The following is a 16,320-nucleotide window of genomic DNA, read 5'->3' as shown; positions in this document are numbered from 1 at the left end:
GTGTGAGATAGGAAGCAAGATGTACCATGATAAGATCATGGGATAGTATAAGCTCGTTGATGAAAACAATGTGAATTTGCGGTTATAGAGAGTCAAGTTACTCTGGAAAGGTTTGCTTTTCTTTACCGCAAGTAATGTAAACCATTCAAGTATGAATTTGCGGTAAAGTGTGAAAAACCAGTACGTGATGTGCAATCATATTCCGTGAAATCATATATAGATTAGATTGGAATTCGGATACACAATGGAGATAATGGAATCATACATAGATTTTGTCCAAAAAAAAGAAGTAATCATACATAGATTAGATTGGAATTCGGATACACAATGGAGATAAAGGAGCACAATCCCTGATCACACAACTAAGTCACTCCCTAATCCTAAACAGATTTAACGGGACTTAAAAGGACCATCTACTCCTCCTTCAAACAGCTTAGACGATGTCCAGACAGCTTTAGCAAAAGGTTCAAGATCTTCTGCTTCGTGGGGTGTTGCTAGCAATACTTTATAACCTTGCTCAACCGCGAACTTCAGAGACTTCGCGAAGTCTTTATCTTCGGAAATTAACAGAACAACACCTATAAAATAAATAGAAGATCTGTCAAAAAACAGATCAAACGAACCACATACACCAACACGAGCAAAAACACAGACTAGCTCGACATGATACAACCTAGCACACCACATACCAGCTACTGGTACAGGTCACAAAAAATTTCCAACCGTTAGTATCCTAACGCCAAACCACAAAGCAAATGCTCAAACTTTCTCAAACTCAAAAAGATAGTATCTATTTATATTATTAAATCTTCATCAAAAATAATCAAATTCCAAATAAGAACATGATATTAAATTCTACAATTATTTAATTCGGTATGCACGAGATTTTAAGTTAAAAAAAGTCCAATTAACCGGCGCTCATAATCTAGTAAAGAAATTAAAATTAAAAAAAAAATCTAAAAAGAAACCTGGAGGTGGATCTGTCATATTCAGATATTTTATCTCGCGAGCTAAAATCGCATCTCCCACGTCCATGACTCTCGAGTAATCGTCTTGATGGTTTTTCTTGTAGTGTTCCTCAAGTTGAGCGTCATTCATCCAGGTGAGATTTGTAGACTCGTGACCACATTTCGCACACTTTCTTACCCTAACCGGCGTTCTAAAGGATCGGTAAGGTGGGTTGTTTGCGTCGAGATAGCTTAATCTTTCTTCTCTGAAGAAAGATTGATCCTCAGGTAATTCATTTACGCCTAAACCGAAAAAGCTCCCACAGGCTGCGAAAGTCTTGATCTTAAGATTCGTATCATAGATCGTCAATGCTGTTTGAATCTTGGGCAACAAAAGTTCAATATCATATCCTAAGGGAAGTGGAGCATTATCCCAGTCCCAAATTACATGGGCTGGTTTAAAAGGTACTTTAGTTGGCACCGAGTTCCAGAAGTCGGTGTCAAACTTAAGCAGATTTGTAAATGGCTGTGCCATGAAAGAAGAGTTTGAGAAAAAATTAGGGTTTAAGAGAAGGAGGCGGAAAAATGGATAAATTAAGGTTCCAGAGGAAGGAGGCGAGAATGAAAGAAAACTAGGGTTTCAAGTTTTGGTCGCTTTGGAGACTTTGATGAGGTGAAGATTGGGCCAAAATTGGTGGACACGAGTTGGGCACCCATAGGACCGTGTGTGTTAAATGCGAATATGTTTGTTTTTGATTGTGAGAATATTATGTTTTCAATTGATTTATATTTTACATTTTTAATTATTCCTAAAGGGAGCTAACTGAAACAAGTGATGATCCATGTGACTAAATCTATCTATAATAACAAAGCGAAGAATTACCAATTAATTCATCTAAGAGTTGTGTCTTTAGGATTGTTTATATTGCACTCTTTTGAAAAGAAACAATTTTCTATTAAATTCCCTATATATTACATAAGTAAGTTGTTTAAAAAAATTTATTAGTTAAAGAATGACTATAAGAGAAATTTTCCTTTCTCAAAGTTACAGTGTATCAATCAAACAAAAAAATTCAGATTTTTCTTATACATTATCAAGTTCATCTTATTCTAATTCCAGAAAAACCATAATTTCATTAGTATTCAATAATGAAGGTATGATATTGTTCACCTTTTAATTTGTGTAATGTTAAAATTTAATTAAATAAAATATTATGATGCTAAATCCATTAATGTTCTTAATGATATTTGATCAATAAAAATATTGAAATTGATGAATTCTTTATTGATCCAACAATTTCTGATAATGTTCTCCAACTTATAGTTTTTCATTCATTTTTACTAATTTGTTTTGTATATATACTTTTTCTGTTAGTTTATATATATTTATGTTAATTAATTGTTTAATTGTGTTTAGATGTTTCAAAAATCATATATATATATATAGTATGTTGTTGTGAGATTTTTTTCTTATTTTTTTTATTAAACAATTTATATATGGGTGAAGGATCTAGTCATCAAACATGCAGTTTTTCAATAGAACACACTTCAGTTGAATTGTTTAATACATTATCAAGTCCATCCAATACTAATGACATAATATCTAGAGTTCCATTAGTTATGATGCTAATAACATTTGTGATAATGTTTAAATTCAAATAAAAATATTTATGATGCTAAATCCATTAATGTTCTTTAATGATATCTAATTAATAAAATTTATGAAATCAATGAATTCTTGAATATCAATTTATTTAACTAAAACATTTTGACAATGTTCTCCACCTAATAGTTTTTCATCCATTTTTTATAAAAAAAAAATTTAATAGATAATTCTGAATATTGGTTTATATATGTATATATTATTAACAGTTCAATTGTGTTTAGATGGTGATTAAAAAAAAAAAATCAAACAATAGCAATATCTACCCCAAAAAAATGAAAAGTGAGTATATTCTTAAAAAAAGTTAAAAGTGAGTATTCTTACGATTAAATTTTGTTTTGGAATTAAATGAACCTGATAATATTTAAAGAGAAAAGAGGTCGACCATTCAAACAAAAGGTTATAGGACAAGCAATAGAATTAGGAAGTTGTTCCCAGCAGCCATCTAAAAATAACAATTTGTTACTATTATTTTTTTATTTTTTATTTTCATATCTTATTTGACAATATTTTTATTTTCATATATTATTTTTTTATTTTGTGAATTCCAACAATTATCAAATGAATCTATTACACCCCCCCAAAAAAAATCTTTAAAAGTAAAAAAAAACAGCCACACAGCAACAACGAAGAATGTTGACGAAGAAAATGATCGAGTTTATTGGTTAATGATCGGTTTAAGCCCATGATTTAGGAACATATCAAACCGGTTTAGTTAACCGGTAGTTATTCCATAAGTAACAACTCGTGTCTTTACATATGGTTGTGTCTCTACGTACGGTTGTGTATTTCTGTGTTGTGTCCATTTGATTGTGTATATATATGAAACATTGCAAAGAGAAGAGTAATGTTTTTTGGGGTAATACAAAACATAATATGAAGTAACTATTGAGACAAGGAGAGAAATCTAAATAAAGAAAAAAAACGTTACAGTGAGAGAAAGCTTTGAGAGATCAACCGGAGGGCACTTGAACAGTGGATAGTGGTTGATTTCTATCTGTGATCTCATCCTGATCTCTGCAGCCGTTTTCAGATCATACCGAGTCATCTTCGTCGCTAAACTAGGCTAAGGTATGTGTTTCAGTTAACATGCGTCCGCAGAAACTACAGTTTCAAGTTTATTTAACACTAATGATATATGATATACGATTCTACTATTGTTAAATGATAAATGTATAATGTTTTTCAAACTTGTCTGATAATGGTTAAATTTCAATTAAATTTTCATCAATTTATATAAAATAATTTAGTTATTGCCAAAAAATTTTAAATATAAAAATGCTTTGGTAAAAAATTTTAAATGATGTTTGAATAAACAATTTAACAAATCAATGAATTCAGAAAAAAAAAAGAGATTTAGAAAATTGTTTTCAACAACATTCTCCAATTAACATATTGTCTTTTATAATATTTTTTTGCTTTAAAATACTTTCGAATGTTACTTTACACATGTATACATTAATTAATCATTCTTCATACTTATGAAGTGACTGAGTCTAATGACTATGCACCTTCAAAAATCATACTTCCTCTGTTTTTTATAAGGAGTTTTTCTTAAAAAACCAAGAATTAAAGAATTCTTTTTTATTACTTAAAATATTAAATACTACCATAACTGTATTTAGTTACCAATTAAAATGAGTTTAAGAAGAGAAATACAAATGATTTATGATAATATCAAAACTATTAATAATTAACTTTACATAGAAATGTGAGAAGTTTTTATAATAAAAACAGAGGGAGTAACAATATATTTTTTCACCTACACGTACGAATGAGATTAGCCATTGGTAACTGGATATGTTGCTATAATTGGCTATAAGATTTTTCTTAAAGTTTGTTACAAATTGGCAAGTGGCAACCTTAAACCCACAGCTAGTTTTTCCCACGTACAATGTGTCGTTAATTATAAAAAAATTAAGTTTGTACATATTCGAAAAATTCATATGAAATTTTCATTTTGTCGAAAAATGATAAGGATCTGAAAGAAAACAACCAAGAAAAATCATAATGTCTTTATAAATCTATTAAACAGAACATTGTTGTCTCCTATTTTGATACTGTTGTCAATACTCAAAACACTAAATATTTCTATTTCTTCGTTTCAACACTGATAATTAACATATAATCAATGAGGAGACGCATATCATTTGAAAGACGAACCGAGACGGTCTAAACCCGACAAGATGAATCGGCTGAAAGACTGGTTAACCAAACTGAATCCTTTTGTACCGACACATCATCATCGTTCCTCTGCCATTTCCATTGTGCATGAGTCGCATTCACCACCACCAATTGACCATGCCTGAAACTTGCTTCTCTAAACAATGATATTGCTGGAGTTGGATCTTGGTAGCTGTATATATGAGTTATAAACATCGTCAAAATCATTTTATGTCACTATAAAATAGGAATATGTTCGAGTTCGTGGTTGCCTTGAGTGACCATCCATGGTCTTTTGCTCGCAAGTGGCTGCACCAAGCGACCAAAAGTGTCCCACACGGGTTGCAACGTATCAGCGTACGAAGATCTCCAGGCAAGATGAAAACATCGTATTCCCATTTCGAGACATGGTCCAATGTTGATTTAGTCCATTCAGTCGTACCAAGGTCACCTTCATAATTAATCAATTTTCATGATCATTAACAAAATAACGAATTTGAGCTACAAAACCGCCATGACCTGGGCTTTGGACTTTAGCCTGTTAAGGGTTCAGTTCAGAGCTATAAATACATAAATGTTTGTACTTTATGTTCAGCAATGACAAATCTAAGAAATTATGAGTGATGAACAAAAATGGAAAGTGTAGTACCAGCCACGGCAAATTTGATGGGAAATTGAGAAGGTCTCTAGTCCGGTTAATTAAAGCCCATACGTTCGAAAATGTAGACCAAATTTACAGAGAAATAGAAACTTTTTTTTTTTTTTGCCAACCAGAGAAATAGAAACTAGGTTTAGACTTTTGTGTGAAAACTAAAGAAATTCCAAAATATAATAAATAAATTCTTCCTAAAATAATCTAACTAAGGCCCAATATTGTTGACAAAAAAGTCCAATTTTCTTGTTCTTTCTAAAATCTGTTGGAACAGATACTGGCCTAAGTCACTCACGAGGACCCAATCTAATTATGTAATGGCTCAATAACAGAATTAAAAATAAATAAGGTAATTGGAAAAGAAATGTGAGTAGTGAGTGAGTACATTGATTTAGAAGTATAATGTACATTTAGCCACTTGGATCAGTTTTCTTGTGTGGGCTCGTATACGATCATGCCCGACCTCTAGAGCAAAGCAGGCAAAACACATGATTCCCTTTTTTTTTTTTTTTTGGCAAAAACTTCCCGCCCTATACAAAATGTTTATTTTTCTGATCTATTTTTCTCCAAAGTTTTCAGTAAATGTTTATTATTTGAAATTGACTTGTCGATGATGGAATTCTTGGAGATTTGAGCCTCTAATCTCGTTATTACCTCTTCTATTTACAATTATTAACTTCCAAGCCCATGGAAATTTCTTTTTGTTTATAACTCAAAAAAATTCAGATCCGACATTATATATGATATATACCCAAAAAAATTAAGGGGAAATGATATATGTATAGAGTATATATATATATATATATATCACTTTTAGTTTTATATATTTATATACCAAAGTATTTTAAAAATAAAAAAGAAAATTATACAATAATTACTAATACTTTAAAAGAACAAAAATATATAATTTTGACACATATGAAAATAAACTTAGGTATAAAAATTATACAATAATTTTTAGTTTAAAATAGATTATTCTAATAAATATTTTAAGAGTTAATTTTATAAGAAAATTATACAATTTTTTCTTTCTCGATTTCGCATCACTAAAGTCATCTCTATATAAATATCTAAAAAATAATAATATTTATGTATGTATTTCTTTTAATTAGTGATTATATAACAATAAGATATGTTTATATTTATTTTAATGATAATTGATGTAATAATATAATGGATTTTATTATATTGATGTTAGTTAGTTTTTTTTTTTTCGGTAAAATGTTAAATTTTATACCAATTTTATGTTTTTGACAGAATACAGAGATACAACAAAGAGAACAGAACGACCAAAACTACAAACAACAATACGAAAACCGAACTAGATACAACCAAGCTCAACACGACAAGAAAATGGAAAGGAAATCAGGAGCAAAACAGAGCCAAGCCGAACGACAAAGCAGCAATCAAACGCAAACGCGCAGACCATCCCGTTTATGCCACAACTCAGAAGAGCTGAAATCCTCATCGTAGTTGCCGCGAGATCCCTTCCAGAGGTCCGCCCTCAAAACCTCACAGAAAGAGATGCTTACAGCTTCTCCGAGAACTGACGCGATCTCCGATTCAGTCAAACAGATCTACTTGCCACCGACAAGAGAGCCAAGAGAACAGAACCGCCGCCTCAACAATAATCGCCTAGCAAAGGCCCACAACATCACCGATCCAATGTCGGAGCCTAACCTATCCAAACCAAGTTACGAGAGCAATGACGATCTAGCCGGGAAGACAAACACAAACCGGAGGTATACTACGGCCACACCGATAGACAGACGCCGCCAGAATACTAGCACCATGGGGAGAGCATCCGACGAGCCACACGCCTAGACCACCGCGAAGAGACACCACCGGCCGAGCCACACAAGCCGAGAGAAGACAAGCGCCAACTCCGAACTAGCCACGGGACGAGCCTCAACACCACAAGCTGACAACAAAAAACCCGTCCTCAAGGATATGTCGCCACCATCGGGAGTTAAGAGCTCCGAGCTACCAAGACCTAAACCACCAACTCAGATCTGAATGGTCTGGGCCAAGGCGAGGCCCGAGCAAGGAGGAGAAGCAAAGCACTACCACACCACCACCGAAGCAAGCCGGAAAGCACACCATCGGCTCGAGAGCTCTAACGGGAAGCCGAACCGCCAAAAGGGAAACACGCCGGGAACGGAGAAAGAGATGCCGGCGAAGAAGAGACGAGGCGACGAAGGAGAGACCACCGACCACTCGAGTAGACGACTCTCCGCCACCGCGGACCCAGCGACGCCGCTGAGCTCGCTCCGCCATCGACAGACCAAACACCGAAGAACTCTAGATCCGCAGAACCGGCTCGACGGCAAAAGAGAACAGAGGAGGAAACAAACGCAGAGAAGAGAGAAGAAGAGGAGGCAGAGGCAGACGCCGGCGTTGAAGAAACCGCCGGCGCCTGAAAAACAGATCTGTGAAAGAAAAAACCAGTCGAAGATGGTTGGGAGAGAAGAAGACGGGCGCGTCCGTCTCACGCGTCAAATGCTATTAAGATAATAATCCTTCCAAAGTCATCTCTATATAAATATCTAAAAAATAATAATATTTATGTATGTATTTCTTTTAATTATCATTAAAAAATAAATAAAACCGAAAAAAAAACTAACTAACATCAACTTGATGTTAGTTAGTTAGCCGAGCCTTCGTATTTTCCAGAGGTTGTGCCGTACACAACAGTCGGCATGACTGAGTCGTTCGTTATCCATGATATTCTCATTTTGTCTGGCCCAACGAGAGATATATGCACCTTGCAATTTGTTTATTATCCCATATTATATGTTCTGTTTTAGACCTGGAAGAAACTGGAAGTAATAACACTGAGACAAGACCTCGTATTTCAAGAAGAATAACCGAAGACGAACACGGCCGTACATTTGAAACGGACGACATCCTTCTACTGTAGTTGGGACAATACATTTAGTTAATTTGTATTTTCGGCAAAAGAAGAATGAGGGCAAATCTTATTTTATCCCAAAAGAAAAAAATAAAATAATATATATATATATATATATTTGTAGATAGACTAATCTACTGTATCATTTTAATTTGTGAGGGGTCAAAATTGACAAAGGAAAAAATAAAATACCACCTTTTTTCTGCTGTAAATTTACAAAACCCTTGTGAATTATAGTGCGAATTATAAAGACTAAGAATCTGTACAGTAGAAGAGGGATGGCTGAAACAAACAGACTTGTATGCGTTGATGAATGAATCAGTCAACAAGGAGCCTTTTGATCAAGGCGTTCCAATTTAAGCAAGGGATCAAGCTTCTAAACCAATCACCGGTTTGATCAGATTTGTTGACAGTTGGGAGTGGATGTTGGCTCATGTATATTCTCACTGAATCTCCCCTCGAAAGTTGTTGCCTTCTCTTTCCATCAAACGAAACCCATGCATTGCTTCGAGCATCATCTGGAATCGGTTTTTGTTTAGAGAAGATTTGTGAGCATTTGAAACAGCAAATATGAAAAAGCCCAAAGGTTTTGATTACGTGGTCTCCAAATATATGAGCGCAGAGAGTTTGGAAAGTGTATTGCTATAAAGATCTAAAGTCTGACCTTCAGTTCAAGCTTAGCAGAATCTGGAAGTATAACTGGCCTGAACGACATGGAATGTGGGCGGATCGGAGTAAACAGCATGCAAGGAACGTTTGGATGCACCTGCAATTTTTTGAATTTTATACATGTCTAATTTGCGAACACTGAAATTTTATTATAAACGGCATGATATTACTCTGAGATGCCAATGAGGTTTATTCTTTTTAGTATGTAATGCAGAGTTAAGTTGGAAAGTTTACCATGGAGCCTCCGGCTGCTGTAGAATAAGCAGTTCTTCCTGTGGGAGTCGGTACTATAACTCGTACCTAAACACACAAAAGCTGTAAAATTTTATCAATGTAGGGGTCATTTTTACAACATGCACTGAGACTCCTCACTTGCTTAAAGATTAAGTAGACTTCGTCTCACGTAAGAAATTAAACCAAATGGGTACAGACCTTGGTGATGAGACGATCGTGTTCATAACATTCAATCTTAGAAAGGTATAGTTGGGTTGATCAACAACACTCTCGTTCAGAACATCAAACACTTTAACAAAGATTTCGCAACATTCGAAGAGTTATATACAACATTCGAAGAGATCAAGCGAGTTATTCCCAAGGATGATGACTCGTTTGAAGTCTTGTCTGAAGTCCTCAAACTAAATGGAAACAAAATAAAAATAATAAGAAGGCTGTCGAAAGAAAAAGAATAGTAAGACATAGTTAAGAAATAGAACATGTCGAAAGGGTTAGTAAAGTGAGAAATCCAAGGGACCCCAAGTTAAAGGAAACAACGGGAGGGACAGCTCCTTTGAACAAGTTTGATGCATGTAATATCAACCCATCCGCTCCTAAGCATGCCACAAAATCAACCCTTCCATGGAGATCGCTGAATTAAAACAAAAGCAAATAAAGTCGATCACAATTGAGCCGTGGATTAGTAGTCTAGCTGATGTCCACTTAACTTATTCTTGTACCTCGTGTCCTGTATGTAAAAGGTCCGGGCAAAGCCAAACCCTGGAATCCTGGCAAATACGTCATGTCACCTCAGGTTCAACCAATACATTCATCTTCTCTTGGTGATACAAGAAAGATGCAGCCTGAAACAAATTCGAAAGAAGAAAAACTTTTCACCGGCTTCCTGAATTACAGGCAACTTCAATACACAAGAGAGAATTTATATAATCTTCTTGAAAGCGTTTACCTCTTTAGCTTCCTCCATGAGTTCTAGCACTAGCTTCTTCAGCAGTAAGACGCGGTTTTTGGGGTAGTTTTCCAAAGAAGCATTTACTGTTGAGTACTTGTATGTGTGAAGGCTAGCGAGGACTCTGTAACCTTTTCCCTAGTACAAGAGACTCCATCAGTTGGGACTAAGAACATCTCTGCTTTCTTTCTCGACTGCACCCTTACTACACCAGTGGCAGAAGCACACATATTTCCCTCAATAGCCCCAGCCCGACGAAGAAGTACTATTGTTTCTCTGAGACTCTCGAGCAGGTTTTGAAACTACAGTGCGACTTAAGATATCACTTGGAGGCACAACAATAGGCTCTTCAGAGAAGCCATTTCCCCTATTACCCGATGTACATGTACTTGTATTGGTGTCATCAGAAGCATGCACATTTCCATTTGAAAACTTCCCATAGCCAAAATCTAAACTTTGAGCGTTGGAGTTTCCTGTCTCCGCAAGTCCTCTTACAGAATCAGCAATCTGAATACTATAATATTCAATCCAACCTTAGTTTCAGAAACCACCTGACGCCTGATCAATTGCGCCTGATCATGAGATACTAAAGCCAAAAATCAAATTGAAATTTACTAGAACGTTAGCTTTGGTAGGTAGTGACAAGAACAGAAAATCCACCTTATAGTTGAATTCGCCTCAATTTGAGAATCTAAAAACAGAATTCAAGCAATACGCTGAATAAGAAGGGAAGTCTCTGAATCCGAGAAAAGGAAGACGAAAACAGAAGCAGGGGAAGAGAGTGATACATACGTTTGTTACCGTACTCCTCGTCGTCCACCACAACAAAAGGAGTTGTGATTTCTGATTTCTCACACTTGAGTTGAATTTTTTGTTCTTTTTATAACAAAAAAGGGAAATAGCCTGATTTGCAGATTCGATTATGAGATCTCATGACGACTGGAATGTACAGAAACTTTATAGGAGTTGAAAGGGATAAGAAGAAGCAAACTACTTGGACCAAAAACTTTATGAAATCAAATTAAGCGTTTTGGAGTTGCAACAACCGAAAAACAAACAGCAAATACCAAAAAGGAACCGAGGATGATTAAAGATAATAGTCCAAATGCAACAGAGGATGATAAAAGTCCAAAAGCAACCGAGAATGATAGAAGTCCAAACGCGTAACACAGAAGCAGACAGCAACAGAGAATGATAAAAGGTCCAAACGCTACACAGGAGCAAGACAGACAGAAAGTTAACGACTAGAGAATCGGAGTCTCTTCTGCCAGTCTGGGCCCCGCTGTTCTTCTTCTGCTGATACGTCTTCCCAAGGCAGTGAGATAACATTTGGGCCAAATACGGTTTTCTCGAAATCAATCATGAAAACATTGTGACCCCGATATGTCAAGCTATCAAGGATAGAACGTCCAAAACTCTGTTTGGAAATTATAAGCAAATTAGGACCGCCTGGATTGAGATTGGAATTGTCGCCAGGATTGTCAATTGTCCACAGAAGAATGTCCATTTTCAACTGAGCCAATCTTGCAAAGTTGTCTGATGGAGCTTTGCGTACCGTGATTGCATCCTCGTCATACTCAAATTCCTCCCCCTTGACAACATAGGCGTAGATTGAGTGGTTACCACAAGGAAGATGAGAACCAAGAGCTGATCTGATATTATCAGAAAACGTAGAGAGTTGGAGACCCTGAGGAAGTGGGTAATCATGGACGTCCCAGAAGACGCATGTATCAACATTCTGGAACCTGGGGAATTTCTCCATGGTATATGAAGGAGGAGGCTCTATAAAAGCAATATCATCAACTTGTTCCCCAGACCCTTGCTCAAGCAGATGTGGACAAATCCATACAGGGATTCTCCCCTCCACATCGTTTTGCTCCCGGAATACATTGGAGGAGCCAATGAATGAAGGAATGTCAGGCACTGCAAACATAACTCGGCGGCCTCTGCTTCTCAAAGAAGATGCAACCGAAGAGATCATCTCCCAGTCTTCTTCTTCCAATCTTGTGAAGATCAAGAATCTGCACTCGCGAAGAGTATCACTTGAAGCCTTCAAAACGAGTTCCACCAACATCAAATAAAGTATCTCCTCTGCACTTCTTGATCTGCGAATTCCGTAGTATCCGTCATAGATCTGATATCGAATCAACACCTCACTCGTGAAGACATCCTGATGACCAAAACCCACAAAACGGGGATTGCAAAAACGACGCTTTGAAAGAGAATCAGAGACAGACCCAAACAACGATATAGGGTTCTTATAGTTACTGGGGAGCCAACGGTGGGCGTTCCACAAGATGTTTGTCCTATACTCTGCCAAAAAAAAAAAATCAATTAAACAAATCATCTACATCGACGATATCAACTGAAGGATAGAGAGAGAGAGAGAGAGAAAGAGATCGATTTCTCGATTTCTTACCGCTCAAGGATCTATCGCGCGTGCCCATGGTTCCGACGTAGTGGAAAATCGAGAGGCGAGAGGAGAGGAAACACCGAATAAAAGAGCAACAAACAAATAAATTAGGGCTACACACATCTGTGGCTGCCGGCTGCCGATGCGATGAGATATAACCTAATTTATCTGTTAAGCCCATACCTTAAAGGAATTTTGAGTTGGGCTTGAGTTGAGCTATAATTACGTTTGTGACGGGCATAAGTTATTCCTGTCCCGTCTCATACCCGTTCCCATTTTCATTTTCAATGATATAAGTTTTCAATTCATATGAAATTTTCATTTTGTCGAAAAATGATAAGGATCTGAAAGAAAACAACCAAGAAAAATCATAATGTCTTTATTAATCTATTAAACAGAACATTGTTGTCTCCTATTTTGATACTGTTGTCAATACTCAAAACACTAAATATTTCGATTTCTTCGATTCATCACTGATAATTAACATATAATCATCACTGATAATTAACATGTAATCAATGAGGAGGCGCATATCATTTGAAAGACGAACCGAGACGGTCTAAACCCGATCGACAAGATGAATCGGCTGAAAGACTGGTTAACCAAACCGAATCCTTTTGTACCGACACATCATCATCGTTCCTCTTCCATTTCCATTGTGCATGAGTCGCATTCACCACCACCAATTGACCATGCCCGAAACTTGCTTCTCTAAACAATGATATTGCTGGAGTTGGATCTTGGTAGCTGTATATATGAGTTATAAACATCGTCAAAATCATTTTATGTCACTATAAAATAGGAATATGTTCGAGTTCGTGGTTGCCTTGAGTGACCATCCATGGTCTTTTGCTCGCAAGTGGCTGCACCAAACGACCAAAAGTGTCCCACACGGGTTGCAACGTATCAGCGTACAACAGATCTCCAGGCAAGATGAAAACATCGTATTCCCATTTCGAGACATGGTCCAAATGTTGATTTAGTCCATTCAGTCGTACCAAGGTCACCTTCATAATTAATCAATTTTCATGATCATTAACAAAATAACGAATTTGAGCTACAAAACCGCCATGACCTGGGCTTTGGACTTTAGCTTGTTAAGGGTTCAGTTCAGAGCTATAAATACATAAATGTTTGTACTTTATGTTCAGCAATGACAAATCTAAAAAATTATGAGTGATGAACAAAAATGGAAAGTGTATTACCAGCCACGGCAAATTTGATGGGGAATTGAGAAGGTCTCTAGTCCGGTTAATTAAAGCCCATGCGTTCGAAAATGTAGACCAAATTTACAGAGAAATAGAAATTTTTTTTTTTTTTTTTTGCCAACCAGAGAAATAGAAACTAGGTTTAGACTTTTGTAAGAAAACTAAAGAAATTCCAAAATATAATAAATAAATTCTTCTTAAAATAATCTAACTAAGGCCCAATATTGTTGACAAAAAAGTCCAATTTTCTTGTTCTTTCTAAAATCTGTTGGAACAGATACTGGCCTAAGTCACTCACGAGGACTCAATCTAATTATGTAATGGCTCAATAACAGAATTAAAAATAAATAAGGTAATTGGAAAAGAAATGTGAGTAGTGAGTGAGTACATTGATTTAGAAGTATAATGTACATTTAGCCACTTGGATCAGTTTTCTTGTGTGGGCTCGTATACGATCATGCCCGACCTCTAGAGCAAAGCAGGCAAAACACATGATTCCCTTTTTTTTTTTTTGCAAAAACTTCCCGCCCTATACAAAATGTTCATTTTTCTGGTCTATTTTTCTCCAAAGTTTTCAGTAATTCAGATGTTTATTATTTGAAATTGATTTGTCGAGGATGGAATTCTTGGAGATTTGAGCTTCTAATCTCGTTATTACCTCTTCTATTTACAATTATTAACTTCTAAGCCCATAGAAATTTCTTTTTGTTTATAACTCAAAAAAATTCAGATCCGACATTATATATGATATATACCAAAACAAATTAAGGGGAAATGATATATGTATAGAGTATATATATCACTTTTAGTTTTATATATTTATATACCAAAGTATTTTAAAAATAAAAAAGAAAATTATACAATAATTACTAATACTTTAAAAGAACAAAAATATATAATTTTGACACACATGAAAATAAAACTTAGGTATAAAAATTATACAATAATTTTTAATTTAAAATAGATTATTCTAATAAATATTTTAAGAGTTAATTTTATAAGAAAATTATACAATTTTTTCTTTCTCGATTTCACATCACTAAAGTCATCTCTATATAAATATCTAAAAAATAATAATATTTATGTATGTATTTATTTTAATTAGTGATTATATAACAATAAGATATGTTTATATTTATTTTAATGATAATTGATGTAATAATATAATGGATTTTATTATATTGATGTTAGTTAGTATTATGTTGACTATTATTATGGTCAGTAATCTTAATTACCATTATTAGAATTGTTGGTCGTAATTAAAAATTCTAGTATTTATAAAAATATAGAAAAATCAAGTCTTGGCGCTATGGTAATATAATGCGTAGTCCTTAGGGAAAGAGAATTTTCCAAACATATTCTTTTTCAGAAATGTTGCATAAGTGTTTTCCGAAACTTCTGATGTTGTTTTGATGTAGTTCAGTTTTGACATTTGGACATATGGCTTTGCATTTCTCATGAGATTAAAAATAGCATTTTAGTTTTTATGATTAAAAGTCAGTTTACTAATTTAAAGTCGTCGTAGTTAGTCAAATATGAAGATCCTGTAAACAATCAATTCAAGAAAAGGCAAACTTACACGTATGTACCTAAAAGCAAAACATAATAGCAATACGCTAAAACGTTCGCTTAATTATAGATACGCCATGTGAAAAGCATTAACTATTGGCCCTGAGATTAACCCGGCCAAAATCTCGAATATTATTCTAGAGAAGGTTAACCAAAAGGCAAGTATACGTCAATGATCCAATATTCCAAAGGGTTGAACTAGTCTACGTTGGTTAATTTGTTCACCACCGACGCACAATTGAACGTTTCAAAGTATCCCTTTTCTCCTTTAAACAATTAAGGTCCTTTTCAAACGACAAACAAATATGAAACAACTTTTGCCGTGATGTTGGGGTTTATTTTGTTTAAAAGCTAGTTTAAATTGTCTTGGTAATAGCGTTAGCTTTGTTTAACTTCGACTTAGTGACACTTCCGCTAGTTCAACAAAAATGATTGAATGAAACTAATATGGGTAGTGATGATTTTGATCATTAGATAATGATCAAGCTGTCGAATATTCCATAAATATCAATACATATATATATATATATATATATATATATATAAACAAGTTGTCATTCATAATTTTCTTGATACTTTGTTAGTCATCCAAAAATTAAAAAGAAAAAGAAAAAAAAAATAATATATATATAATTTGTCCCTATATTATGTTAGGCAGAAACTTCTTAGACATATAGGTAAACTCAAAGCATTTTGCATACAGTATCTAAAGTTTTAAATTTATTTTTAACATTTCGAAGAACTTTATTTCATGAACTGAAAAAAAGGAATGATCTTGACAATCTCGTTCACTCTATCTTGAGTTTGAGATAGCCTTTGATTATTTATCGTCCTCGGGTAATTCATCTAGTTATGTCTTGCACAGTTGCATGTGATTTATTTATTTATTTGGAATCAATGTTTTGAAATTCATAAATATAACTACGCCAAAATAAAAATCATGTT

At 34.7% G+C, this 16,320-nt stretch overlaps 2 protein-coding genes and 1 pseudogene across 2 annotated transcripts; all 3 read right to left on the bottom strand.

Annotated features, from left to right (window-relative positions):
• Window positions 1-200: 200 nt before the first annotated feature.
• Window positions 201-1,598, bottom strand: LOC18009824. The gene is made up of 2 exons (XM_006391827.2): window positions 969-1,598; window positions 201-578 (listed from the first exon to the last, which is right to left on the bottom strand). The coding sequence occupies exons 1-2, from the start codon at window positions 1,480-1,482 to the stop codon at window positions 391-393; spliced, it is 702 nt and encodes a 233-aa protein (XP_006391889.1). The 5' UTR covers window positions 1,483-1,598; the 3' UTR covers window positions 201-390.
• A 6,940-nt stretch (window positions 1,599-8,538) lies between these two features.
• Window positions 8,539-10,975, bottom strand: LOC18009898 (annotated as a pseudogene).
• A 193-nt stretch (window positions 10,976-11,168) lies between these two features.
• On the bottom strand, window positions 11,169-12,752 carry LOC18009890. The gene is made up of 2 exons (XM_006391825.2): window positions 12,605-12,752; window positions 11,169-12,498 (listed from the first exon to the last, which is right to left on the bottom strand). The coding sequence occupies exons 1-2, from the start codon at window positions 12,630-12,632 to the stop codon at window positions 11,423-11,425; spliced, it is 1,104 nt and encodes a 367-aa protein (XP_006391887.2). The 5' UTR covers window positions 12,633-12,752; the 3' UTR covers window positions 11,169-11,422.
• Window positions 12,753-16,320: the final 3,568 nt, after the last annotated feature.

The sequence above is a fragment of the Eutrema salsugineum genome, unplaced genomic scaffold, assembly GCF_000478725.1.
Source record: "Eutrema salsugineum unplaced genomic scaffold, Eutsalg1_0 scaffold_8, whole genome shotgun sequence".
Taxonomy (NCBI): domain Eukaryota; kingdom Viridiplantae; phylum Streptophyta; class Magnoliopsida; order Brassicales; family Brassicaceae; genus Eutrema; species Eutrema salsugineum.
The sequence above is the reverse complement of the archived record's forward strand: the minus strand, read 5'-3'. Positions and strand labels throughout refer to the sequence as shown.

Bases quoted from the DNA above. Each gene is read 5' to 3' on its own strand.
- LOC18009890 (XM_006391825.2), bottom strand. From the start codon at position 12,632: ATGGGCACGCGCGATAGATCCTTGAGCG. The intron at 12,499-12,604 runs GTAAGAAATCGA...TTTTTTTGGCAG, and splicing joins GCGCGATAGATCCTTGAGCG to AGTATAGGACAAACATCTTG.
- LOC18009824 (XM_006391827.2), bottom strand. From the start codon at position 1,482: ATGGCACAGCCATTTACAAATCTGCTTAAGTTTGACACCGACTTCTGG. The intron at 579-968 runs GTTTCTTTTTAG...TTTATTTTATAG, and splicing joins TATGACAGATCCACCTCCAG to GTGTTGTTCTGTTAATTTCC.